Raw genomic sequence first — 26,319 nt, 5'->3', positions numbered from 1 at the left:
AAGCTTATTGTTCTCACTTAATGTTCTGGTGTCACCTTAGCCTCAACAGTGCAAACGTTCAAATTTATTAACACTTGAACCTAACAACCTGCTGAAACACGGTATGTCTCTCTTCCAGACCTTAGGAATGCTCTGTAAATCAGCTTAAAATATGATCCGTTGTATTTCTCCAAAACGTTAACATCACATATTCCAATATTGCACCACGTACATATTAAAAGCAATGAGTAAATGACAGTAGTTAAATGAGACACAAACCAAGCTTTAGATTATTAGCGAATGAGATTATTGATTTAATTTAAGTTACATTTCAATTTTGCGGCTTCACAACTCTGCACAAAGAAATCTTCATTACTGGAGAAGAAATAAGTTGCCATGAATTAATCTACCTTCAGAATGTTCCCAGGATGCATCTTTACGAAGTCGGAGTCAACCATTGCTCAATACAAACACCGTAAAAACTTTTGAACAATTCACATGTTTTCACACACCCTTCACGTTCTGAATCAGTATCATCGTAGATGTTTGTTACCGTCGTTACTGTTTTGTTATTGCCACAGAGTGAGTCTGTTTACTCGCATTCTGATCTCAAAGGGCATTTTTGTAGCACGAAATAATTTGGTAATTGTTGCAAACTTTGAAGCTCTCCAGCAACAAGAATACTGAGAATCATGAATTATTTATATTGCATATATATATTTTATATGCAAAAATATTATTTGCATGCAGTAATAACTTTAACTAACTTAATCTAAACTTGAAAAAAATAGCTTTTTTAATTTTAGGAGAGCACCCCATTCCTTTGTAAATACTACGGGAAATTCCCAATGGCAATACAAGTTTGTTTTTCACTGCTATAACTCATTCAACCTGTAAACCAGTTCACTCCACAAACAAATCTCAAAGCACTCAGTGATTTACAAATTTCTAATACATTACGTTCATTTTTATGACGTCGGCCAATGCAAAAACTTGAGAATAACTAAGTGAATGGGCATAAAGAGTTCACATTAACATATGACCTCAAAAATAAATCGAATTTCAACGAAAAAGACAGCAAATATTTTACACGAACTCCATGGTCATTGACGCCCTAGCTCATAACTGACCAGGCTAGCAAGGTTTAGTTTAGATACCAGACTTCATTTGTGCATTGCACCACCAGAGGTTTACGTATGCAACTTATAATCTTCAAATCTATATCAGGCTTATAATCGAAAAATGAGGTATTTCCAACGATGAGTGATATATTATTGAGGTGCATTGCATTATTTTAAACATGGATATTTAACATGAACTTTTTTCATTCCACATTAATGAAATTTTTGACTCTTTTTCAAATTTAAAGACCATAGATGAAATGTGACCAAGGGGAAGCCATGAAAGTACCTCTGGGACCCAGTGATTGCTACATGAACTATCACAAATTGCACCTTCAACAATGTAATTCACCACCAATACTTAGAACTGCCCACAAAGACAGTCATTAAAATAAAACTGCAAAATATACTAGAAAAAAAGACTTTCCCGTTCAAGAAGTTCGTTGCAATCTGTACACCAACAATTTTTTTTTCATGTACTCCAAATTAAATAAACAAAATTAATATGTAAAAAAACCACATCTCATAAGTAAATAAACTTCAAAAATGGGCGCAAATATGATTCCAGAAATAACCTAAACTTTGAGTGTAACAAATTGAAAAACAAACAATTTTCCATGTACTCAAAATTAATTAAACAAAACTGATCAATAAAATAAAGTACAGCCCATTCTCTAATCCATGAGTCTGATTACAAAAAAACTTATATGTACAGATAATAAGCGTTTCCATAAAGAAGACAAAAAATATATCATGAGAATCAAAATCATCACCTCATATTTTTAACACCTGTTTACACCACACATAAACATATACTAGTTATTGATTGAATGCATGAACGACTTTAGCAGACCAGAATGGAATGTGTACATATGCGTTGACCATATCAGAACAGGTTCTATTTTCTATTCATGCATTCACGCAAGTTATGTGGTTACACGGTGTATTTTGGCGTTCGTACATTTAGACATTAACCCGTACGTGTTAATATACCGTATAAACAAATACTATGCCCGTCATGGCAAGTGAGACATCAAATACACGATTAATTACATTTTCAAGTTATTGCTATAATCTGTTGAAACCACAAATACAAAAATTTGGCAAAACTTTTATTCTAGCCCACATGAACTTTGAACTATTAAGGCCGGGCTACACGGTAAAGTAACACGAACAAGTTAATATCTGGTTACGTGAATGATTTCACATTATTTGAAAGTTATACGAGGCTTCCAATGAAATAAAAAAAGATGCACTCACCCTGAGGTAATTTCTACACGAAAATTTTCAAAGTTCTCCTTCCCTAGTACTTCTCCTGAGTACCCTCAGAATTCCATTCTGAAGACTCGGATAAATTCCCAGTGGTAATACTCATGTTTTCTCAGCAATAACTCATTTTATCTGTAAAACCAGTTCACTCCTCAAACAAACCATCCACACAGCACTCAGTGATTTACAAATTTCTAATACATTATGTTCATTTCTATGACTTACAATAACGCAAAAACTTGAGAATAATCCAGGATAAGGGCTTATAAAGCTCACGTTGACAAGGACCTCAAAAATAAATCGCATTTCAACAGAAAAGACATCAAATATTTTCCACGAACTCAATGCTCATTGACGCCTTGCTATTAACTGACCATGATAGCAAGGATTAGCTTACATACCGGACGTCATTTGCGTATAACACCGCTAGAGAACTGCGTATGCAGAAGGCCTAAAGTCGAAAAATGAAATATTTCCAACAATAAGTGATATATTATGCTAGTTTATTACATTATTTGAAAAAAAAATATTTTAAAACTTTTTAAATTCTACATTTAAGAATTTTGAACTCTTTCTCATATTTAAAGACTGTAGATGTAACCTGACCTGGTGGACGACGAAGTTGGGCTTAAATTTTGTTTCCGGCCAGGTGGTTGAATAACCTTTAACCAAACATTTTTACACTACAATTAATCGAAAATGTGATGTATTTTAAATGAAATGGTCCTTTATTTTTTGAAATGGAAATAAAATACTCTTCAAACACGGATGTTTGGCCTGCTCTATAGGTGTGCTACTGGCGGATAAAATGGCAACTAGAAAACATCGGTTCTATACAGAGGTTGATTGTATAGTCATATAATAACAAGTGAACGTTGTGGATTAATCCTGGCGTGGATGTTTGTCGGAAGAATTTACTGTCGTGTCATAAATTGTTGAAAAATTTCTCAATCCAAGCTATTGAGTCGTGATATATCTTTCCGTCGATTCATCAATTGTTGGATTTTGTGTTCCTTTCGTTTAGCGTTCTAAAGTATTATATTCTCACTCATCTTAGTCAATGTAGTTTCCTTGTTGGAATTTGTGATCTTTGTCAATGCTGAGTAGATGATTTCTTTGACGATAAACCTGATTTAAAAGGTAAATAAGATTTTGAATCGAAAACATGAGTCGCACCATCGGGATTTTCACGGAATCTTCAGATAGGAATCCAGAAATAGACCTTTGCAGACTTTGCAGGGAGAAGCATGATTGTTTTTACAGCATATTCACTTCAAATGTAGCGTACAATATAACTGTGAAGGATGCCCTACATGATTTAGTTGGCTTACAAGTAGGTGGCACATTAAATGTTATCGATTTTATCTAAAATGGTGCTTACTTAATTTCATGTTTTGATTCCAAACTCTATTGATGTGTAACATGTTTCTTAAAATCTCAGATTACTGTGGGAGATGGCCTGCCCACTACCATGTGTCCACTGTGTTTGAAGAAACTTAACGAATTCAGTGTTTTCAAAAAGATTTGTTTAGAATCAGACGCAATTCTTAGAAAAAGTTGCTTCAGGGTGAGTACTTATGGCAAATTCTTATTTGAAGACTGGTGTAGTATAAGTATTGCAGAGTTGAAGGTGAAACTCTTTGGTTTATGTATACAAAAGTAGGAATCAAGAATGATATATTTTGCGAAACGTTTTACGGAAAAGTGTAACAAGTCCAAAATCCCGTAAATTTGGTTTTTCCCTATCCGTCAATCGTTGGCAAGGTCCTATTAATGTTGCTGTTGGTGTTACAATGGCGACGATTGAAGACATTTGTCATCTAGTGAAATTAAGTGTGTTCTAAACTACGATATTCACGAAAGAATGGCATTCAAACTCACCATTTATCAACTCAAAAAGGCAATCTACCAACTGCGCTATACCACGCTACCTTTTTAAGTATTTGATTAGGTAATCGGAGATTGTTAAAGGGAACAAAAAAATCCCTGACGATTTGCTGCTAAAGATTGAAGTGTCAGAGACCCAGAAATTGGTTTGTCTATGCGTTGTCAAATAAAGTCACAGTTGCACGTAAATATATTACCTTTCATTTATAATATATTACCTTCCATTAGCTCGGGGCCCCTTTCTTACCTTTAACTATGATATCATGAGGCTATGGTTATTTGTAACTAAAAATATCTTTGTGAAATTTCGGAAATTGATTGTTTATTTTCAAGTCATCTTGTATGATTAGATGGTGGTTACAATGAAGGCAAGACTGGCTAAGTATTAGGAATTAATTTAAGTGCGGAAAAATTAACACAGAAAACATTTTCATCAAAAATGTAAAATTAGTAAGAAAATTAGGAATTTTGAATTGGTATATGTTTTCTGCATTTGTTAAGTTTATTTTTATTTAGTTTACTATTTTCCAATATTGGAATATAATTTTTATATTTGCATAATCTTTGATTATTTCAATCACAGCATATTTGGCTAGAACCATTTCTGTTAGTGCCCTTTTTAAAATTATTTGCGTTTTACTTTTAAAAACAGTTTTTTACACAATCATTTAGAGAAACTATTTTTTTCTAAAAGTACATTATAAAATTTGAAAGTTTTCTTTAAATTTTGTGGTTAGCAAGTTTTAATATGACCTTAGCATAAATATGTTCAAAGGTTACCTGTGTTAGGAAATATATTTTTTAGGTACTGAGATGTTTATCCTTCATAACGGTCTTCAAAATCTTTGCAAAGGATATGGCATGCAGAAGCTTAGTCAGAAGTTATGCCAGGCCAGACTCTCCTACTCCATCATGGCCGACGTTTCTATTTCGACGAGTTGTCCTGGTGCACTAATGACGATGGACAGCTCATACATCAAAACTTCGGCTGATTGTAAGATAGAGTTGGAGAACCTAACCCAGTGGAATTCCCATGTAACCTTTGACGATTTTATATGCAGGGAAAACCTGTGATAATTCTTTTTATGGCATGCATGCCTGGCAAGGTTATTGCGTTCTTAATTTTTTGGGGGCTATTGGCATAAATAGGGGCTCTAAATTCATGCTAAGAGTAGATTAATTCTTACAATCTATTTTGAGGTCTATTCTCTTTAAACCTTTTTTTATTTGTTTTGATAATCTTTTGTGTACTAATTGCATGATATTTGGAATGGGATGCTGTTTTAGTTTGTGGATCAATTTTGCTCAATGAGTTTGGAGTGTGTTGACAGAAATATTTTCTTAGTGCATAAGGAATAATTAATGCTTTTTGCTGATTTTTTAATACCTTTGTATTTATGCAGGTTACTGTGGTGAGAAACTTTTTCACCTAACTGTAGAGTTAAAGATTTAGTTCGTGATGCATATTTATTTTGTATTTTAATGGTTGATGTGATTAATAACTTATAATTGTGGTTGATTAATGAGGCTCTGTCCACCATGTGATAGAAATGTAGCTATTAGAATATCTTGTGTGTGAGGTGGAAAAGGAAGGATGTTGTCCATTTCTATCTGCAGTTTTTCCCCATCATTGTGGCAGAGCTTGAACACGGGAATGGTTTAAGTGTTCATCTTTTGAGGTTATGCATGAATGAAGCCATTTTCAATGCATTCATATGAGTACAGCTGCTGATCTGTCAGACCATGTAATATTGAATGCAACAAATAATAATCAGATTATTCAATATCTGGGGAATTTGGTGGGTGCATTTAGCCTTTGCATTTGAGTGTTTCTAGTTAGGTTTTAATGTTCTAGGCGTTGTAATGTGAGGTTGAGCATTTCATGCTGTGGAATTATTGTTGAATCATTGGAAGCACAATTTCCTCGCTTGACACTAAATTCTCATTGCATGCAATCCCTTGGAAATGGCTTGGTGGGCAACTACAAATACAAAGCAGTCTCTTCTTGAGTATGGCATTGATCTTCATTGAGCAATGCCCCCAATTATTTTCTCTGGAGGTTTTTGGCCTTTCTACACCTAGACAGTGGTCATCATTGAAATGATTGTCTTTGAAGCAATGATACCAATCGTATAACAGTGTTTCTCTTATAGCCGTATCTCGGTTAACTTTATGGTGCTCTTCTCTCAACACTAAGTATCTAATGCTGTGACATATTCATCATGGTTGTTGAGCAGTTTGTTTACCTAATGGCTAAGCTTGAGTCATGATTATTCTGGTAGTTCAAAATTGACCAACAATCAGGTCTATAGCCATATATTGACAGACAGTAGGAACTTTGTTTCGAGAATAATACATAATTGCTGTGTGATTGGTTTAGTATATTTTAAGGATAATAATAACAGGGTAATTTAAAAATCCATTTCATGAAATAGTTATGGAAGAGAAGGTGATTTTGATGTCTTTTTTCTTTCTGCATAGATATTACACCCTGTATTCTCTTCTAGAGTTTATATTTGAGCATTAACAAGAGGTAAAAGAGCATAATAGGTACATTGAAAACATGCTCCACCTGTTTTTTCCATGACTCTACTGTTGAGAAAAGAATAAATAGTGATTTTGGCCTTTTAACAGCTACTACTACAAAAATGATGGTTGCAGAAGCAATTTGAGTGCAAGAATAAAAAACTTGATCAATTCATTTTCTTAACTGCAAAAAATTGAATCTTCAGTCTCTCTTTTGATTTCTCATGATTTGAAAAAAAAACGGAAAAATGATACATCTGAATAATCTCCATTCTCTGTCGTGTATTTTGCTGTGAAGGGGCAACTTCAGATATTTAAAAAAGACACTGTGTGAACCTGGAATATCAGGGATCTTCCTGTTAATTTTTTTTCAGTTTGCACTGTACCTTTTCAGTATTTGATTGACAGGCATGCAGAGGCAATGCCATTTTTATATGATAGCAGAGGCAATATGTGTTACATTCTTCTTCATAACGCTTAGAGTATTCCATATATGTGTGTTTTAAAGAGATAAATGTTTATCCCTGTTACTTTGTACGCAGAGTTTTGAAGGAGGGGCAGATGATGAGGAGTCGGAGCCTTGTGTGGAGACAAAGGACTGCATTCAAGATGTCATTGAAAACACTTCAGAGTTCACATGCTCAGCCCAAATGACTGAAGTATACATTCCTGTGCCAGACTGCTTATTGCCCAGGGACGATAAGTTGGTAAGTTATAATCTTATTCACAGAGAAAACTGAGTCCAATCACATTCAGTTTTACAAATTCCTCGGTTGTATGAGGAATGGGGGTTTGTCTGTTATAAATTTTAGTATTTTTGTGGGAAGTCACTGGCATAATGCAACCTTCAGATGTTGCTCTTTCTAGTAGTGACACATGATGCAGGAAGTGGAACCACACAAATGTTTTTTCATGCAAGTCAATAGCAGTTGTATAGCATTGATAATCTGTTGACAGAAATGTCTCTTATCCTGTGGAGTATAATTTTGGATACCCTGGTCAAATCTCTGTTCAGTATTTGATTGACAGGCATGCAGAGGCCATGCCATTTTTATATGATAGCAGAGGCAATATGTGTTACATTCTTCTTCGTAACGCTTAGAGTATTCCATATATGTGTGTTTTAAAGAGATAAATGTTTATCCCTGTTACTTTGTACGCAGAGTTTTGAAGGAGGGGCAGATGATGAGGAGTTCAAATCAAACTGGTCAAATCTCTGTTCAAGTCATTAGTAGTGGCTATTACAAGGCAGTGTCTCATGATTTCCCTCTATTTGTTCAAGCCATCATCCTCCATTGTTTCAACTTAGGAACCAGCATAAACTATTGTGGTTCCTTTTTATAAGCCAAGGTGAAAAATGATGAAGACAAATCCTTGTTCAGTGGAACCTCGATGTATCGTTCCCACTGTGGTGCCCTTACTGTAAGTGGCCTATATTCTCATTCTAACCATGTGATGTTGGTGATGCAGCTCCCCCTCCTTATTTGGACATTAATATTCTAGAGTTTGATCTTTGAATTGAAAGAATGTCATGATTATTTTTGCCAGCTGGAGTGGTCTCACTAAAAAGAGTAGTTATCATTATCAAACGAGGTTATTATTGTTTTGGTTTTTTTGAGGGATGCCCGTTATCCTCTTCTAGATTCATGTAAAACATGAGAATGAAGGTCAACTCAATGAGTACTATCCCGTGCTGTACACCACAGATCCAGCAGCAATAAAAAGTGATGCCTCAGACCCATTGGCCACTGATGACCTGGTGAGTGTACTTTTGCCTTGTATAGTTTTATTTTTCTACGGCACAATGTCATTCCTTTATGTATTATTTATTTATACCTCTCAGCAGAAACATACATCATTTTGCCTGCCTGTTCAATCATGAACAACTACGGAAGAGCTTTCATGTTTGAATCATTTAAATTAAATGTAATAAACAGATTTGGTGTATTTTGCCTAACTGACCGCTCAACTTTGCTCACTGAGCAAGTAAGCTCTCTGTCATCTCGGCACTAAGCAGTCATTTGTTATGTGATCATACAAATACAGTTTCATTTCCGTTTACCATGGAGCGGAAGGGGGGATGTTAGGAATTGAGAGTTAAACTGAGTACTATATAATTAGGTGCACTGAAACATATTGACTGTGACATCATGGTGTAGCTGCTAGCCAGATTCAACTACATAACTTGCATTCCTTATGAGAGATTGATGTTCACAGGAATCTAATTGTTGAATATTTGGATTTTGTGATGAAAATGAAGAGGAATTTACTGTGGGGATGAGGGATATGTTAGACCTTCTTTATCATTTTTGAATTGAGAGTTGGGCATCGGTGATGCAAGTCGATTGCCAAAAGATTAGTGATGTTAACACTTTCAACGCTGACCATGTAAAACTCAAAATCACCCTGTGCAGCTTCCATTTTTTTTCCTTCCCGTTAACTGCACAGTGGGATAGACACGTGATGCAGGTTGGATAAGGTCTGCTTTTTCCCCATGCCACCATTTTCTTTCAATTTTTTGTGTGCGATGTGCCCAAAAATATACAAGGAAAATGAATTTGTAGTGTTCTACTAGTAATGCCATTGGTATTTTGCCACTGCCATAGGAAATTTTTGGTTTAGATGGTCATACACTCATGCCTTGCATAGCACAATTTCTATATAGCGCAGATTTGTTCCACGGGGAAACATCGTAACGCAGTGTAACTTAATCAAAAAACTTTGTCACTCTAATGATAAAATGTGAGCTTGCGCTTAGTATACTGAAAGTGAAAAATTTCAATTCTGTTAATACTTCTGCTTTCCTCAAATCATCTTTGTTTATTTATTAATCGACGACCATTGCTGTGCAATGTCCAAAAGCATTACTTGACATTTGGTCTACATAGTCGGCCTACCGAAGTATTTTATTTTCTCTCCTTAACAGAGTGACAATAGTTAATTTAGATCAATAGCTATGCATGGAGCTAGTGGAAATGAGTTTTTTTTAAGCAATACGGTATGAGACATAATTTTTGCCGTCATAGGTTATCAGGCAATTGACTTCCAGGTAGAGGATCTATGCTAAAGCCTTCGATGTCATCGGTATTCATGCGGGAGAAATGGAGTGTTGGCCGAGTTGCGTATGAATATTATAAATACATAAAGGGCCTGCTTTAGTCTCAAACACAATGGCATAATTCCCTCCCAGCAGTCGTAGCCCCTCTGTGTCACAGGAATACAGTGCTGCAGTAGGTGACTTTGATAGAGCCGTACAGAGGGAAAACCAAGAGAAAAATGTCCAAAAATAGGAATGCAGGTAGAAAAATCAAGAAGTTATCAAGAAAAACCATTAACCTAGAAGAGAAATTGAAACAGGTCAATTGCTTTGAAAATGGAGACCATGAAAGCAATTTTGCATGGAAGTTTAAACTCACGTTTATCTCTTTACTGTTCTGCAGCTGTAAATTTTGATGCCACCATTTATAAATATGGTCCATACTTAGTATCTAATGCATTGGTTCCTTACATCTGTATTTGTATTCTCAGCTGTGAGTTGATCATTCTTTTTTGTAGAATGCTCCCTGTGCCTTTACTATTCCAATGTCTATTTCTTTCTTGCTTCATCCATCACTGGTGGCTAGGCTTTCTGTGGCTTATCAATGAACTGGTTACTCTGCTGTGTGTAGCTTAGCATATCAGTTTGTTTGTAAGGTTGTGAAACATGATAATCAAATATTATTGAAGCCATGTTAAGTACTTGATTTATACTTTAAAGTGGTGACGTTATCATTTGTTTTTTATATATTTTATCATGGATCTATTCCTTTTTCACCTGAAACAACTTCACATGTTTGCAAGCACTTTTTGAGCAAATAAGTTGTATATGGTTCAGTTATTTCCTGGAAAGCTAATGATGTTCTACTTGCATTGCAAATTTTTATTTAGCCCCTGGATGTAAAAATACCACAAGAAAACACCACTTATGAGTAGGGATAGGAATTTTTTGGTGGTTTGAGAGGGAGAAAAGCAGTACTTTGGAATTGGAAATCCGGTTATTTCAAATAGACATTTCGGTGTTTTCTCAAAAACTGCAAGTTTAAATATATATTTAAATTCGTTTTTATTTCAAAACCTAGAAAAGGGTCAGTACCATAGTTTAACCAAATATATCTCGGTTACGTGACACTTCCCTTGTGGCTGTGTTATTACTGCAGACAATCACCTCAGTGGCGGAACCGGGAAAGTCAGCTGTTGAAGTTGAAAAGTAAGCTGTAATACCTGTCTGTAGTGAAATGGGGAATGTGACATGTATAAAAATTGCATGCTGTTTAGTGTGGTTAGTAAGCTTTAATTCTTTCTAATATGTAAATTTTAATCTAAATTACTTCTTTTACAAATTCCACTGGATCTAGAATAACATAGGTAACACTGTAGAGTCAAATCAAGGCACCAGGATAGCTGAGAGTCAATGCCACTCAATGTTTTGCATACTTACACTATATGATCTACTAGATTTTGTTTGTTTTAACCTTCAAAGTATGCTTCAAGAAACAGTTCTAGATTCTCTTGAGCTAAATGATGATGCTTATCACCCAACACTCTTGTGTGCATAGAAAAGATCTGTTCACAGTCGACATTTACACAAGAAATCCAAATCGATTTCAACACAGCCTCACTAAATGTTGGAAATGTTAGTGACATCCCTAGCAATACTGCTTTAACATCTACCTTTAGCTTTCCACGTACAGGATTCTCCACAAAAGATTTCAGTTCTTTGTTGCATGGCATTACATCTATATCATCCAGTTTGGGACACAAACTTATTCTGTTAATTTTCTGCTCAAGTTCTTCAGTGATAATCATTGTACTATATCAGCTGTACTATATCAGCTGTACTATATCAGCTGGGTCAAATACATTGATGTACTTAAAAAACTGTAAAGTGGTATCGATAGCCTGAAACTCCAGTAGCTTGGTTACAGCATGGGAAGCTGCACTGGACAGGACTGCACTCACTTTGCCCCTACTGAACATTGTCCTTCCACAATCCTCTAGCAGTTTAATAACATTGCTCCCTCAACTCCCTCATACAATGATTTCAAGTGCTTGCTGAATTCCCCTTAGCTGCCCATCTAGAATAGTACACAAAGTACACAAACACCAAAGTACACACGTCACCAACTACAATGTCCAATGGAGTATCAAGAAGTTCAACAATTTTTAGCTAGATCACAAAAACATTTTCTTCTCTCTTGTCCATTATTTTATTGCAAAAAACTATCACCTACTTGTCCTTCAGTTAAGTCATCATGTTGACCTATCATTGTATTTTAGATCAGGAATATATTTATCCCTTAGTTGACGAATGCAGGAAATTTCTCCAGCACCTGTAGCAAGGTAAAATTATTCAAAGTGGTAAATAAAATGTTAGTTTTCCTATTACTATGGAAAGGATTAGAATGCCTTGACTTAATTTACAAAAAGCTGCTGTAATGTTATACTTGCCATCAACGAATTCATTCAAAAATAATTAACAGTAGCGGGTGTAACTTTGTGGAAATCCATCATCGCAGGAATAAAAGGGTCAACAACTTTCCTATTTCCACATGGTGATTATTAGAGATAGACCATGATTTTGTTACAGCGACCTTGATAATTTTACGCTGCAACGAAACCATGGTCGGTCTCAATAAATCACCATGTGGATATAAGAAAGTTGTTGATCCTTCTTTTCCTGTCATTCAAAAATGACTTCATGTGCTCATTTTCCAATTTGTAGAGAAGAATGTCAGCTTTGAGAAAGTTTCATACTACCCACTTTCCAAAATGATGATCAATTTGGTTTTTTTCATGGCAGCAGTTGATGCAGATAGAGATTGATGTTTTTAACTTTAAAGAATATCCATACTTACCAAATTTTGCAGCAGTTAGATGCTTTGAAGATTTCCAATGTTTTTCAATCGAGTCTTTCCTTTCCCAAGCTACCTGACAATTGCAGAATTTGAACATAACCATACTTTTATCGATACAATAAAATCCATCTATTTGATATGGAAAAGCCCTGTCCCTTTTCATAATTTTTCATTCGGCACTACAATAACTCGTCAAAATAACTTGAATGTCTGACACACCAGCAGCAATACTTAACAATGTACACTGGAAAAACAATTATTTGACAGATATAGCTAAAAGGTAGAGATCCAAACAACAGGTATTCAGGCATGTGCAGTCCATGGGTGCATTCATCAGGCTAGCGCCGGGCTAGCGGACAGTTCTAATCAGGATTTACCACTGAAATCTGATTTTAATGCTCACGGAGTGACAACAGTTCTATGGGCATGCTTCAGATTCCTCTACTAATATAATATTCCATTGGTGATGTTGATAAGAAAAAATTGCATAAATTGCTCTTTTCTTGTTCAACTCAGAGAGCAAATATATGGTTATTCCCTCTAGAGTAAGGATAGGAGATTGCCATATATTTTGCCACTGCCTCGTATTGCAGCAAATCGAAAACACGCGATGCCATCCTCCCGGGATTGTATCGTAACATTAGTTATGCTCTTAGGAACTGCACTCGTCCACATACCTAAGGAATACTCGCGCTTGTGTTAATTTTAATAGAATTGAAATCATTCTATGTAATGTAATGCTTGTTCCTATGTTTGAAATTATAGTTTCAAAATTTTCTCCAAAAAAATAAAAATTCGTATTTTGGGACACAATTTGTGACATTTCGTGAGTTCAAAAGTCTTATCCTCAGTTACTTTGAGGTAATTTGTAATGTCTTACCTCTACCAGGACACTTTGTGTCTAAATCCGCAAAATTCATGATGGCGAAATTTTCCCATCCCTACTTATCAGTTGTCCATGCAGGGTAAATGACCCTTTATATTTTCCCATTGAAGCTATGCAAGCTTTGTTCTATAAGGAGTTTATCTACAGATTTCTCTTTTTGTTAACTCAGAATGGCCTTCTGTTATATCTTGTCTGAGTAAGTTTAATTTATTAGTCAAAAGGTTTGATGTCTCTAAACCGAATTACAAACCAAAATGTACACCAAATTTATCCTCCATTATTGACCCTATTAATTAACCATGAATGTACTATCATTTGCAAAAGTCTTGCAACAAATCGAGCGGCGCCACTTTCGCTCCATTGTCGATTTCTGGCCACCATTATGATTGAATGATCACTATCTAGGTATGAATCTTCATGGTAGCTCGGGAACGACTCACGAACGGGTCATCGTGACACGGGAGTGAGACGTAGGAAATCATTACGATGTTCAGTTGAGTAAACGAGCGTAGATGTTATTAAGTCGTCGCGGCGTTTGAGATTATTTTTGTACCCGTAGTTGACTGGAGTAGATAATTGAAAATATTTACCTGTTAAAAGAGTGGTGAGAGTTACCTATGACGCCTGGCTTCCAATGGTAAACCCCAAAAGGCCGGCTGGGGGCACAATTTCGCCATTAGGAACTCGGAAATCAACTCACTCGTAACCCTTTTTTTAGGGATTCAACGTCGTTCAGGAGACTTTATATTAAGTTGTTGAAATATTTGTTCGATATAGAAGAATTAATAAATGAAAAAAATGAACTGGCAATTTTCCGAAAAAAAACACGAATCTGTCGTCTCCACCATATTTAATTGATTGGCATTAAATAGTTCTTTACGTCAGCTAATAGGTCCTGCACCTCGTCTTGCCCTACATCTTTATCCCAACTTTATCAGCCAGGGATTAGGAGGTAGGTTACCTGGAGTAAAACTTGCAGGCCGTAAGTTATTCTTACGTACTTCCAAAATAGTGAAAATAGGGCCAATTTGTAGCCCTATCATATATACATGTTGATGCCACAATTTGCTTGAAGAAAATATACACTAGAAAAATAGTTGATAAACACCTCAAGATAAGCCGTTCCTATATTTAAAAATAAGGGCCGTGGTGCGTGCACGATTAAGGATTACCATTGCATAGGTTATTCCTAGGATTGTACTTAGTAGATCAGCTGGTCTCACATTCTGTCCCTCTCCAACAAAATTACTGTATTAAAAAACACTGATTGTAGAATACTGAAGCCTAAAGTTTAAAAGTAAAATTCTTCACTTAATTTATATCTTTTTCTATCTCTAAGAAAAGTTTCCGTCACTGCTCATTTACGAAACGAAAAAGGGTAAAATTGTTCTGAAAAACTTTACTGGAGAAATTAACTTGGTAGGAAATGGCGACAAGTTGATGACAAATAGGCAGCATACAACATAGGCGGGCAGCATAATCGCTGCAAAATATCATTCATAATTTTCTTTTAATCAGATAAAATTGGTCTATTTAAGAAATTACGTATATGGAACCTTAGATTATTACGATAGTTCTCATTCCAAAGGTTAATAATGTTGAGCAGTTACGGACCTGTAAAGGAAACCATATAGTACTAGGAATTACATTCTCCAGTGATTTTGATTGGAGTTCCTTCAAGAAAACGCAATTGATTCGCTCTACCGCGCTAACTACGCATGATTCCCGTCGCACGGTCAATTAAATTAGAAATTGTTGCAAAAAATGCTCAAATTCAACAGCTGGTACCCTCTTAAAATAAATTTCAAAAATAAAAAAAACTTTAAAATAAAATACGGCTTTGCGGAGGATAAAAAAATTCGTCCATGGGATGGACTTGAACGCGGGCTCCTCCTATCATCAGCCAAACTGCTTAACCACCGAGCTATAACTAGTTCAAGGGCAAGTGTCGTAATTTTAAGTATTTGTTTTTATTGTAATACTGAGCTCCTTCATGTGCTTCTCCTACGGCTACTCATTGAACGAATTTGATCAAAATAATCACTTTCTCGGTATATTAGTCTTTTATTCGTTTATATGATTATAACTTGAGCACGGAGGCTTTCGCATACTCTATGTTTCGGCTGGTTAGTATATACAATAGGAAAATAATGATGTTGTCGCCTGCGACTTCGGTATGGTTGGTATGGTGTCGTCTTTTTAAGTTATTATTATTTGTTATTATGTTTCAAACTCGGTACTTGTATTTCTAATGAAGCAAGCGTATACATTCATTACAAACAGAAATTCTGTTAGGATTTGCTTACGTCCTTCTTACTCGACTTGAAAGGTTTTATGAAATGAGCTGCAGTTCCACTGATTCCTTGAACATAAAACGTATGGCCAACAACCACATTTCCTAATACAATGTAACCTACTTAATGCAAGTAGATAATTCAATTAATAATGCTAAGTAAGTATCCTACATTATCCCGAATTCATCAGTGTATATGTAAATGATTGCATCTAAATAAGATAACTTAATCATCAACGATATAGCAGCTTAGAGTTATTATTCGCATTCACACCAATTCAGCAATAGAACATATTATCAAACAATACCTGTTGAAATCCGACAATCATTAAAAATGGGACTTTTAGCTGGAATTAAGTTTTCCTCGTCATACTTTGAATAAGTGGAAAGGAATACATCTTTACCGATTGACGGACGTCGGAGAACTCTGTTATTACTTACGCAACGATTAATGCCGATCAGCTTAACTAATTCACATTTTACGTGTTTGCTCAGATATTTATATGATGAAACACTGGGAATTTCAAAGCTGCCTCGTATCATATGTCGTAGATATTTGTATTAAAATATCAACCCGAGTCGATAGATGTAAACAAAAGTCTACGATGTTCACAGTGAACGACTCGTGATTTCCAGCTCTCTGAAAAGAGCTGAGATCACTCAAAAAGAGCCAAGCTATCAACTTTTTAAAATCTCTCCGAGGAATTACCTTCGATCTTTCCTTCTGCATTCATTGCTACAATGTGTTTGGGGGAATATCATGAACATTGATTTCACTTAAATGGAAGCGGTCAATATCCCCAGACTGAAAAGGATGACAAAATACCTCAACCACCCAATGACCCGTTCTCCATGCATTGAACCATGAAGACTAGTATTGGATTGTTGCATACACCCGAAAACCATACAATTTCCGGGCACAATCTTTGTGGAGCGAAAGTGGCGCCGCTCGATTTGTTGCAAGACTTTTGCAAATGATAGTACGTTATTACCTATGAGCTATGGATTCTCATGCAAGGTTCTTTCTTAAAATAAGTTACAGTTATGAATAAGATTTTATCTGGAGTTCTGCATCTCCAGAAACGATTGGCCTGTGGATCATTAGGTGGCTTTTGCAGGGATTTTGCGATGAAAATAAGAAGTAACAGGAATATAGTAAAGTGGTAGTTTTAACAAAATAATTGTAAATACATATTATAAATTCCTATCATTAATTACCTTGAGGCAGCTTGCAGGGTAGTATGAAGACTATAGCCATTTGAAACTCACTTTAATTTTATTCGTGTGATGAATTCTCAAAAGTTTTGTTTTAATATTTCTGTATCTCAATCATTAATGATTATTATTGGGGTTTATGTTGCAGCCCAATACCTTAACTGCTTCCCAAGGCGAAAAGGTGGAAGCTCAGGGCAGGGGAGCCATGGTGGCAGACCTGGACTGGACGCTGGTCGGGGCAAAGGAGGAACCATCTCCTGAGGAGAATGACCATGTATGTATAGAATTATTGATATGGAATTTGATGAATTGTTATGGGAGATTGTGGGCAGAAATGTTAATCAAGGAAAACGCTAGGACATTTAGATTTTTACACAGCTTTAAAGGTAACCCATTTGATAGAAAGTTGCTAATTACTCGAAGAAGTTTTCTTATCTTAAAAAAAGTGTTTTTTTCTTTTCATGTTGTACATTTGTGTTGTAGTTTTCTTGCCTTATAAAATCCTGGGACGGATAAACTAAACATTATTAGCCCTCCAGTGGGGACATGGGGCTCCTTGGTGGCCCATAGTGTTTCATGTGTTTGCTCTTTTTCACATGATGACATAAATTATCTGTGATTGTCAGAAGCTACCCATTATTTTGGTGTCAAATGCCTCACATAGATGCTTGTTATTAACCTGCACATGGTTGGCATTTAATAACACACATAAGGAAGTTGGCATGTATTGGCCACGAGCTAACAGTGTTTGGCATGTTTATGCTACTTTTATTGGTACCTCAACAAGTGGCCTACTTGCTTGCCTTCATTGCAAGGGGGTGAGGTGCAAATGATCTAAAGCTCTAGCTTTACAAGTGACCAAGCTCAACTTTTTTCCCTGTGGTGAGTAACAAAGAGCCGTACTCCTGCAACGCAAGTGTGTGGATACCCAGTGGTACTGTTTATTGGAAGTATAGTGACCCTTCTTCAAATTCCTTTCATCTTATTTAGGCTGAGGCACAAGTATTTACAGACAGTGTAACCTATTTGATTCAAAGTTACTTATAACTGGAACAAGTACATATTCTTATCTGAAAGTAAGTCATATTTTCCTCTTTATTTTGTATTTAATTGTTGTAGTTTCATTGCATCATATTTTTTCTATGTTAAATCTTGGTACCGATGAAGCAAATATCAATATGATATTTATTTTACTATAGACTATCCTGTGACCAATAAATCATGCCTCATGAAAATGTTTATTTTACAACATGAAATCCCAGGACTGATAATTCATTGCTCATTTAGAAAATCAGGTCTCACATTTCAATCAAACTCTGTAGTGTTGTAGTTCATTGGGAGCTGTCCACAAATCTCCTCCCATATTAGGTTATATAACCAATGGTTTTAAAAGTGGAATGCAGTTCAACATTTATATACCTAATATATTCCTATAGAAATGGTCTCCCTTTAAGTAGGAGCGGTAGCCCGGTGTTTATATCCTAGGTTTGATGTTTACATGTAGCACTTTTCAAAATTTGTTTCTACTTTATATTTTACAAATGTCAGCTGTTCATCATTATCTCCGTGATTTTCACTGAAAATTTTAAGAGGGGTGTTTTTAAAATAAGTACCATTTTGACATATAAAGCAAGTAATTTTTTTTTTCAAAATTAATTTATTCACTTGAAAGGCCATACTTTACTCTACATTTCTACATAATTCCCATTATTATTGAGGCATTTATCGTATCTTGGGACCAGCTTTTGTAAGCCATCGTCAAATAAGCTTGCCACCTGATTAGACAACCACTGCTTCATGGTCGTTTTCACTTTGTATTCATCGGAATGGCGCAGTCCTGCCATTAAGGGTGTGTTGCTAGTCGATTTTTTGACTTGCAGCGATGCAATCAATGCAGCAGCATACTGTGCGACTGTACAAAAAATGCACTGCACTATTCAAAACAAAAGGCGTGGCATGCTGAGTGCATGTGTCGTTTTGCTCCATAATAATGCCCGTCCATACACAGCAAATCACACTGAAGACCTTATCACTTCTTTTGGCTGGGAAGAATTAAACCTCCCTCCATACAGTCCCGTTCTAGTGCTGAGCAAACATTTGTTTATGTACTTGAAGAAGCATCTGGCGGATCAGCACCATTCCGATGATGATGAAGTGAAAACGACCGTGAAGCAGTAATTGTCTAATCAGGCGGCAAGCGTGTTTAACAATGGCATTCAAAAGCTGGTCCTAAGATACGATAAATGCCTCAATAGCATTGAGAATTATATAGAAAAGTAAAGTATGGCCTTTCAAGTGAATAAATTATTTTTGAAAAAAAAATTACTTCTTGTTTTTTATGTCAAAATGGTAGTTACTTTAAAAACGCCCCTCGTAGTTTTCTAAGTGGAAATCTTTTTCTGCAATGCAGTGTCAGATTTTATCCCATTTTTTCACTCAGATGCCTAGTTTCCATTATGCAATCTCAGTTTATTCATTGCCAAAGAAACCTTAATTATTACATGGTATCACATGAACTAAATTGCATCCATTGCAGAGCTATCTAATGAAGATAATATTACAATGCAGGCGGAACATAAATCAAAGTCCGTTTACATGTTGAAAAAAATGGAATAATATTTCATTTCCTGTAGTTTTGAAAATATTTTTATTTTGAAAGGAAAAAATTGATGTGGAATTCCAAATTTTGATATAATGTGGTGCATAAAAAAATTTAAATCATCCTTTCAAAAAAAGTCCTGAATCTCTTTTCGTGCATGATTAATATCTTGATGATTACTTCCAGCATACGTTAAGTGAGGATGGGGACCCATTTGAGAGTTCAGCTACTGCCCATGAGTCTGCAATTGGTGAGTACTCTTACGGGTTGCAAATAACTCTATACTTGGAGGGATTGATGTTAATGTGGAGGATATACAAGTAAATGCTTTTATTTAGCCAACTTCTACTGTGACTAGAGCAATTATTGAAAATTTGACAGTGTCCCATAAGTCCACAATGGAAGCCATGGATGAGTGCTTTTAAGGGCCTCAAATAGTTGCATAAAAGTAAGGCTTAGGTCACTTTCAGATGGCACGGTGCTGTGCTTTAATATAATCTAATGTCCCTACCGATGCCTTCATACCAGTCAAATCATGCGGTGTTCTCCACAGCACCCATTTCTAACCGGCCAGGCACTGCAGCATCAACAGCGTCAACTGGTGATGAAACTCAGACTGCTTTCAGATGAGAAAACTCTGGATTTCCTTTTGCCATGCGGAGAATGTAGGAATGTGGAAAGTGGTCTCTTCTGAAATCGGCCTTATTTTGACTGATTCTGAAGGATGAAGAACCTGAATTAGTCATCCATCCATATTTCCTGTTGTCTTTATTTTAAGTGGTAATTGGATAGGGGAGAAGTTTTATGTTTACTTACTTTTTTGTAGTAATTTGAATCGTTTTTAATGGTCTTCCCTAACAAAATATTTTTGTTTCACTGAAATTTTTGGGTATGTAAATGTGCAATGGCTAAGAATTTTTTCTTTATTTTCTCTATTTGGCATTTTTGACTGTTAAAGAGTCATATTAAATGAATAAAAAGAATGCTGCCTTGCTTCAACCAAGCTTAGAGACTAGTTTAATGAAAGAAAAAAATTTACTCGTAGTAGCCACACACCTTTTTTCCAGAAATGCCGGTGAAAAGTGGTGCGAATCCTCAAAATTATGTACCCAAAAAGCCAGAATGGAGCATTTTGTTTGAGAATTGAGTGTAGAAATGTAAATTTCAGGGTCGATTGAAAATGTAAACATGGAACTTGGTCAAATGAGGGCAAAAATTAACTTTGCTTTTGGACCATTTTAAATTTGTGGGAAAATTAGCGAAAATCTTTTAAATGAGTGCATTCCTATTCACCCTTTTGTCCTTGGGATTAGCAATGGTGCTTTGATAGGTTTTACTGACAACTAGGCATGAAGCTTCCTTGGAGGAAAAAATATGGTTGACACAACATTAAATTTAGAGGTATGCTCTAGAAATGAAATCAGTATGGCTAAGAAACAGGCGAATTCTTGATATCAATCAAATAATTCTACATTCAATCTGCATGATAACCTGAAAGGCGTGTGGTAGGGGGTGTTAGGACTTCCACTGTTCTTACATAAAAAGGATATGCTCTATGGGAATTAGGACTAGCGTTTATTAAAATCCCTTACGGCTCGGGGGAAAAACGAATTCCCGTATCTACCCGTTCCGCAAAACAACTCTTTTAATTTATCGCTTCTATCAGACCTGGAAATACAGTGGGGCTCTAATAGTTTGTCCTCTGTGTCGCTTTTAAAGAAATCCAAATTCAACTGTTCAAGAAATTTAAGCCTAGCACGCAGCCTTCGAGTCTCCAGCGGCTCAGTCCAATTCACATAACATCTGGGTAATGCTTTCTGTACAAAGATAGCAGTTTTTGACGAACCACACAGCCTTCCTTGGTATTTTTTTTCAGTTTGCTGATTAAGTCTTTCTTCGCCGGATCCCATACGCTCGTTGAATTATCAAGTTGCGGTCGGATGAATGCAAAATAGCACCTTTCTTTTACTTTCTCATCTGAAAATCTTCCCACAATACGCTTGACAAATCATAATTTCTTCAGGGCTATGCCACAAATATTTCTTATGGGTGTTCCCCACAATAGGTTCAAAGTTATTGTTTCTCCCACGTACTTCACTTTGTATGTTGCCTTTATGTTTATAGAATCCACTGCATAAACATGGTTATAGATGTACGAGTTCAGCAAGAAATGTACCGTTATGCATTTGCTCAGATTAAGTTCAAGTCCCCTCTCTTGGCTCGACAAATGAACGTTGTTTCAGTCCAATGATAGAATTTCATAGAGTGATCACTAATTTCGCGATAGATGACAGGGTCGTCAGCAAGTAAACGTGTTATACTGCTAATGCGGGAGCAGAGTTCATCAATGAATATAATGAACAGCAGGGAGGAAAAATCTATTTTTCCCATAGCCAAAATAATTGCTGAAAGAGAAAGGTCTTTATATGCTGGTGCAAAAAAAAGAAATAAGAGGTGAATTCTGAGAGAAAATTTCCCTTGAAAAAGCAGAGCAGGGAATTCATCTCTCTTTAGTTCCCAGAAGAATTGACGATAGTGTCATACTGACCCAAAATAATGAATTAGTCCTTATTCTTTATAAAATGGTTTATGATTATGCCATTGATGCTGAAAGGGAAAGCCAAAATAAATCTGATACGCTTACATCCTACAACAACTAAAATTCACGTTGATGTAGTGGACGTCCAATTCTGTGCAAAAACTATACTGCAGGACGTAATACAAAATGGCAGCCTTTGGTCATTTTATTTACTAATTATTGATTTTTTCTGCTTTCATTGCCCTTGGCATTTTAAAGGTTCATTAAATATCTTCTCTAGTTATTAGGAGTGGTTTTCTGCAGAAGATAGCTTGGGAAATGATTAAACTACGTATAATGAAAAAGAGTGGAAATGCTATTGTCCCAACACAAATAAGAGCTCAGGCTTGCGTGCCATACTTGGAATATCTGCCCCTGGTGCCCCTCCGAACCATTGCTTATCTCATGACAGTTGGGTATATTTCACTCAAGGGAGTTTCTTTTGGCTGTTTGTTCATTGCTTTTATCTTTAAATGTTTAATTACCTCTATAAGAACTAATCCAGGAAAATTTCAAAATAATTTTTCTAGATACTCATCTGTAGTACCTCAACATTTATTGTGATTGCCATTGTTAGGAACCTTTTTAATTTAGAAAATATTCACCGATCATTAAATATTCGATTTAAGAGAAAAATATTTTTCCCTTTTTATAGGACCAATTCTGTAAGGGGTCTATTTTTATTCTTTTTCTGCAATTGGAAGCCATGTGTGATACGTATGTGTGCTTAATTATTTGTATACGTATCATTTTAACCCATGATTTCGTCTTTTTTGTTCTAATACACCCTTGTTGCCCTCGTCATTTTTATGATAATAGTTCTTTTCCCCTCCATTCATTTATATCGAGTCCCTAGGTTCAAGTCTAAGTTGGGCAGCTATTGTTCCACCTGACTTAAGTGCATTTTTCCATCCTTAAAATGAATTTTAAGTAGAAAATGTTGTAGTCTTAAATTTCATGTTTGACGGTGTTAGTTGCTATTTGAAAATTTCTTCTAGGGGTCCCGGCTGCCGAAGAAATGCCCGAGCAAACAACATCAACTTCATATCTGCTTGCAGAAGGAAATCTTAGGACTCATTCTATTGATGAATGCATTGGTACCACACCTTTGGCGACACAAGTTATTTCCAAGGCTGGAAAATCCCATGAAGAGATAGATAAAAATCTGATAGATAGAGACTTGGAAAAATGTGGTGCTTCTGAAACTTATGAGGTATCAAGTTGCTCAATTCTTGATGACAGACAATGTAATAACGAAGACATTGAATCACTTAAAAGCAGCAGAGGTGGAGCCGCAATGGCTGTTGTAGGGGAGAAAAGTGGTTTTGATGCACCAAATACCTCGCAGAGCCTTAGGTTTATCAAAATAAGTGGAAACGACAGAAGTGGTTGTGAGACTATCATGGGAGGCAACAACGAGGTACTTAATTACTTGATCGAAAATCCAGGGAACAGTTATAGTTCGAACGAAGATTCGTATAAATGCTTCAACTGCAGAGATGTGTTCAACAACAAAAAGGAGCTAATGAAACACATGAAAATTCATTTTGTTGCTTGTAATTTTGATGCTGCAGCGGAATCAATCGCAGATGTGTCTCCGGAAGCACTTCCATCAAGCGGACACAGCAGTTCTTGCGAGCCTACCATCTCAAAGGCTTTAAGAGGGCAGGAGAGGAAAAGACTAAAGCCTATGCCAAAAGACAATGTGCTCAACAAGGAAACCAGTGGAGGAAAAGGGGATGAGACAAATACAAGACTAATGACGAGAAGTTTCACTCTAGTAGAGAAATCAACTTCACAGAGTTTATTTTCAAAGTCATCTTGCATTAGAAATCTACGCAATCACGTGGTTCCGAGAAAGGAAGATAAACCCTATTCATGCAGCGAGTGCACTGAGTCCTTCACTCAGAAAAGGGACCTCACCGTACACAAACTTACACACACAGGAGGGAAAACGTATTCTTGTAGGACTTGCAGAAAGTCTTTCGCTCGTAGAGGTCATCTCGACATTCACTCGCGAACACACGCAGTAGAGAAGCCTTTTACATTTAAGGTCTGCAGCGAGTCCTTCCCTAGGAAAGACGTTCTCTACGCACACGTACGTAGACACACAGGAGAGAGGCCTTATTCATGCAAAGTGTGTGAAAAGTCTTTCTCGAGTAATATCCACTTAGTTAGACATGTACGTACGCATACGGGAGAGAAAACTTTTTCGTGCAGAATCTGCGAGAAATCTTTCACTCAGAAATGTCATCTCAAATGTCACATTCGAACACATACGGGAGAGAAGCCTTTTTCATGCAGCGAGTGTGAAAAGTCTTTCTCGGATAAGAGTAACTTAGTTAGACATATTCGTACGCATACGGGAGAGAAACCGTATTCTTGTAGCATTTGCCGCAAGTGTTTCACTCAGAAGAGTACTCTCGACAGTCACTTGCGAACACATACCGGAGAGAAAGCTTTTATATGCCACCTGTGCAGCAAGTCCTTCGCTAGGAAAAGTCACCTCACCTCACACATTCGAGCACACGCGGGAGAGAAACCTTATTCTTGTAGCATTTGCTGCAAGCATTTCACAAAGAGGCGTTATCTCGACACTCACATGCGTTTGCATATGACAGAGAGAGGCCTTAAATCATGACACGAGTGTGAAAAGTCTTCTCGAAAAAGAACCACTTAGTGACACATTTTCGTATACACTCGAGAGGGAAGCCTTAGTCGTGCAGAATGCGCGATAATTCCTTTTACAGAAGAAGCTATGTGGTGGGAAACATGCAAACGCACGCACCTTCTTCACGCAGAATCTACAAAAATAATCTTTCACTAAGAGTCACATGCGAAACAACACGCTCAAACTCATGGGTCTCTATATCTATCCCTTCTTTTATCAAAAGCGGTTTTAAACGCTCCTGCTGCTCAAATTTCGCCCCTTGAATCGTCAATCCCCGATCCCTCAACAAATTTTGTAAATCCACCTTTTTCAGTTCGTAAAATTTTTTCGTTCCCGCCATTTTGAATTCCCGCTCTCTACGACGCGATTCGTTCCTCAGGCGTTCCGTGGTCTCGATCCTCTCGAGAAGTCGGGCCCCACACGTTGCGGCGCCAAAATGTAACGTTTTGTTTAATTTCCACTTCTCTTACTTAACAAATGATTTCATATAACACTTTATTAAGAAACTTTACAATTTAAAACTCGTGATAATAAACAACATCAACAAGCCGCCATGACTATTATAATCCCATTTGTACTACCCGTACTGCCACTCACTGAACCGCTGCCAAGGACTGCACCAGTGGGGATCTTGAGTTCTGCCGTATCCCTTTTTCTCCGGTCTCTTTCTCTCTCGTAGGCGCCTGCTTTTGGTCTGCGTCCTCTTCTTCTTTCTGCCTATCCCGAATTCTTCCGTATTTCTTCCTCCGGTCTCTCAATACACCAGTACTTTAATTTATCTCCCAATCTTCTACAACACGTCTATCTCTTCCTTCTCTCCATACACGACTCCCTTTTTCTTTTGCGTCCCTCACTACCATTATTGCCTCCCATTATTGCTTCCTCACTACTATTGTTAATTTTAATTCATTTAAATAAACAACATGGCAGCTTGTTTACAAATTTCACAAAAAGATGTTCTCTCGACAGTCACATGCTTTTGCATACGACAGAGAGGCCTTAAATCATGACACGAGTGTGAAAAGTCTTTCTCGAAAAAGAACCACTTAGTGACACATTTTCGTATACACTCGAGAGAGAAGCCTTTGTCGTGCAGAATGTGCGAAAATTCTTTTTACAGAAGAGCCTCTTAGTACATTGGTGCAAAAAAGCGAGTTGCTTTATTTCTGCAACGTCTGCAGCAAGTCTGTCGCGCCATGATGCGACCTAGTAACCCATTCGTATACACACAGCAGATAAACGTTATCAATGAAACCTTTGTTGAAAGTGTTTTGCGGTTACCTTGACAATTCATACATGCTTACACATGTGAGCATAGTCCGCATCAAGTCCATCACTACAAGGAGCGGCCCTGACCACCACATGTGTAAACGTACAATTGTATTGTATTATTATTGCGTA

General features: G+C 36.5%; 1 protein-coding gene and 1 long non-coding RNA gene across 2 annotated transcripts; both read left to right on the top strand.

The window, feature by feature from the left end:
- The first annotated feature begins 7,402 nt into the window (after positions 1 to 7,402).
- On the top strand, positions 7,403 to 17,257 carry LOC124170282. The gene is made up of 3 exons (XR_006867413.1): positions 7,403 to 7,489; positions 8,425 to 8,541; positions 17,219 to 17,257. It is a non-coding gene; the product is annotated as an uncharacterized LOC124170282 (long non-coding RNA).
- A 2,581-nt stretch (positions 17,258 to 19,838) lies between these two features.
- LOC124170175 (gastrula zinc finger protein XlCGF57.1-like) lies at positions 19,839 to 25,178 on the top strand. Its single transcript, XM_046548874.1, has 2 exons — positions 19,839 to 19,919; positions 23,246 to 25,178. The coding sequence occupies exon 2, from the start codon at positions 23,266 to 23,268 to the stop codon at positions 24,886 to 24,888; it is 1,623 nt and encodes a 540-aa protein (XP_046404830.1). The 5' UTR covers positions 19,839 to 19,919; positions 23,246 to 23,265; the 3' UTR covers positions 24,889 to 25,178.
- The last annotated feature ends 1,141 nt before the right edge of the window (positions 25,179 to 26,319 follow it).

This window comes from Ischnura elegans, chromosome 13 (genome assembly GCF_921293095.1).
Source record: "Ischnura elegans chromosome 13, ioIscEleg1.1, whole genome shotgun sequence".
NCBI lineage: Eukaryota > Metazoa > Arthropoda > Insecta > Odonata > Coenagrionidae > Ischnura > Ischnura elegans.
The sequence above is the reverse complement of the archived record's forward strand: the minus strand, read 5'-3'. Positions and strand labels throughout refer to the sequence as shown.

Coding starts and splice junctions, on each gene's coding strand:
- LOC124170175 (XM_046548874.1), top strand. CDS start 23,266: ATGCCCGAGCAAACAACATCAACTTCATATCTGCTTGCAGAAGGAAAT.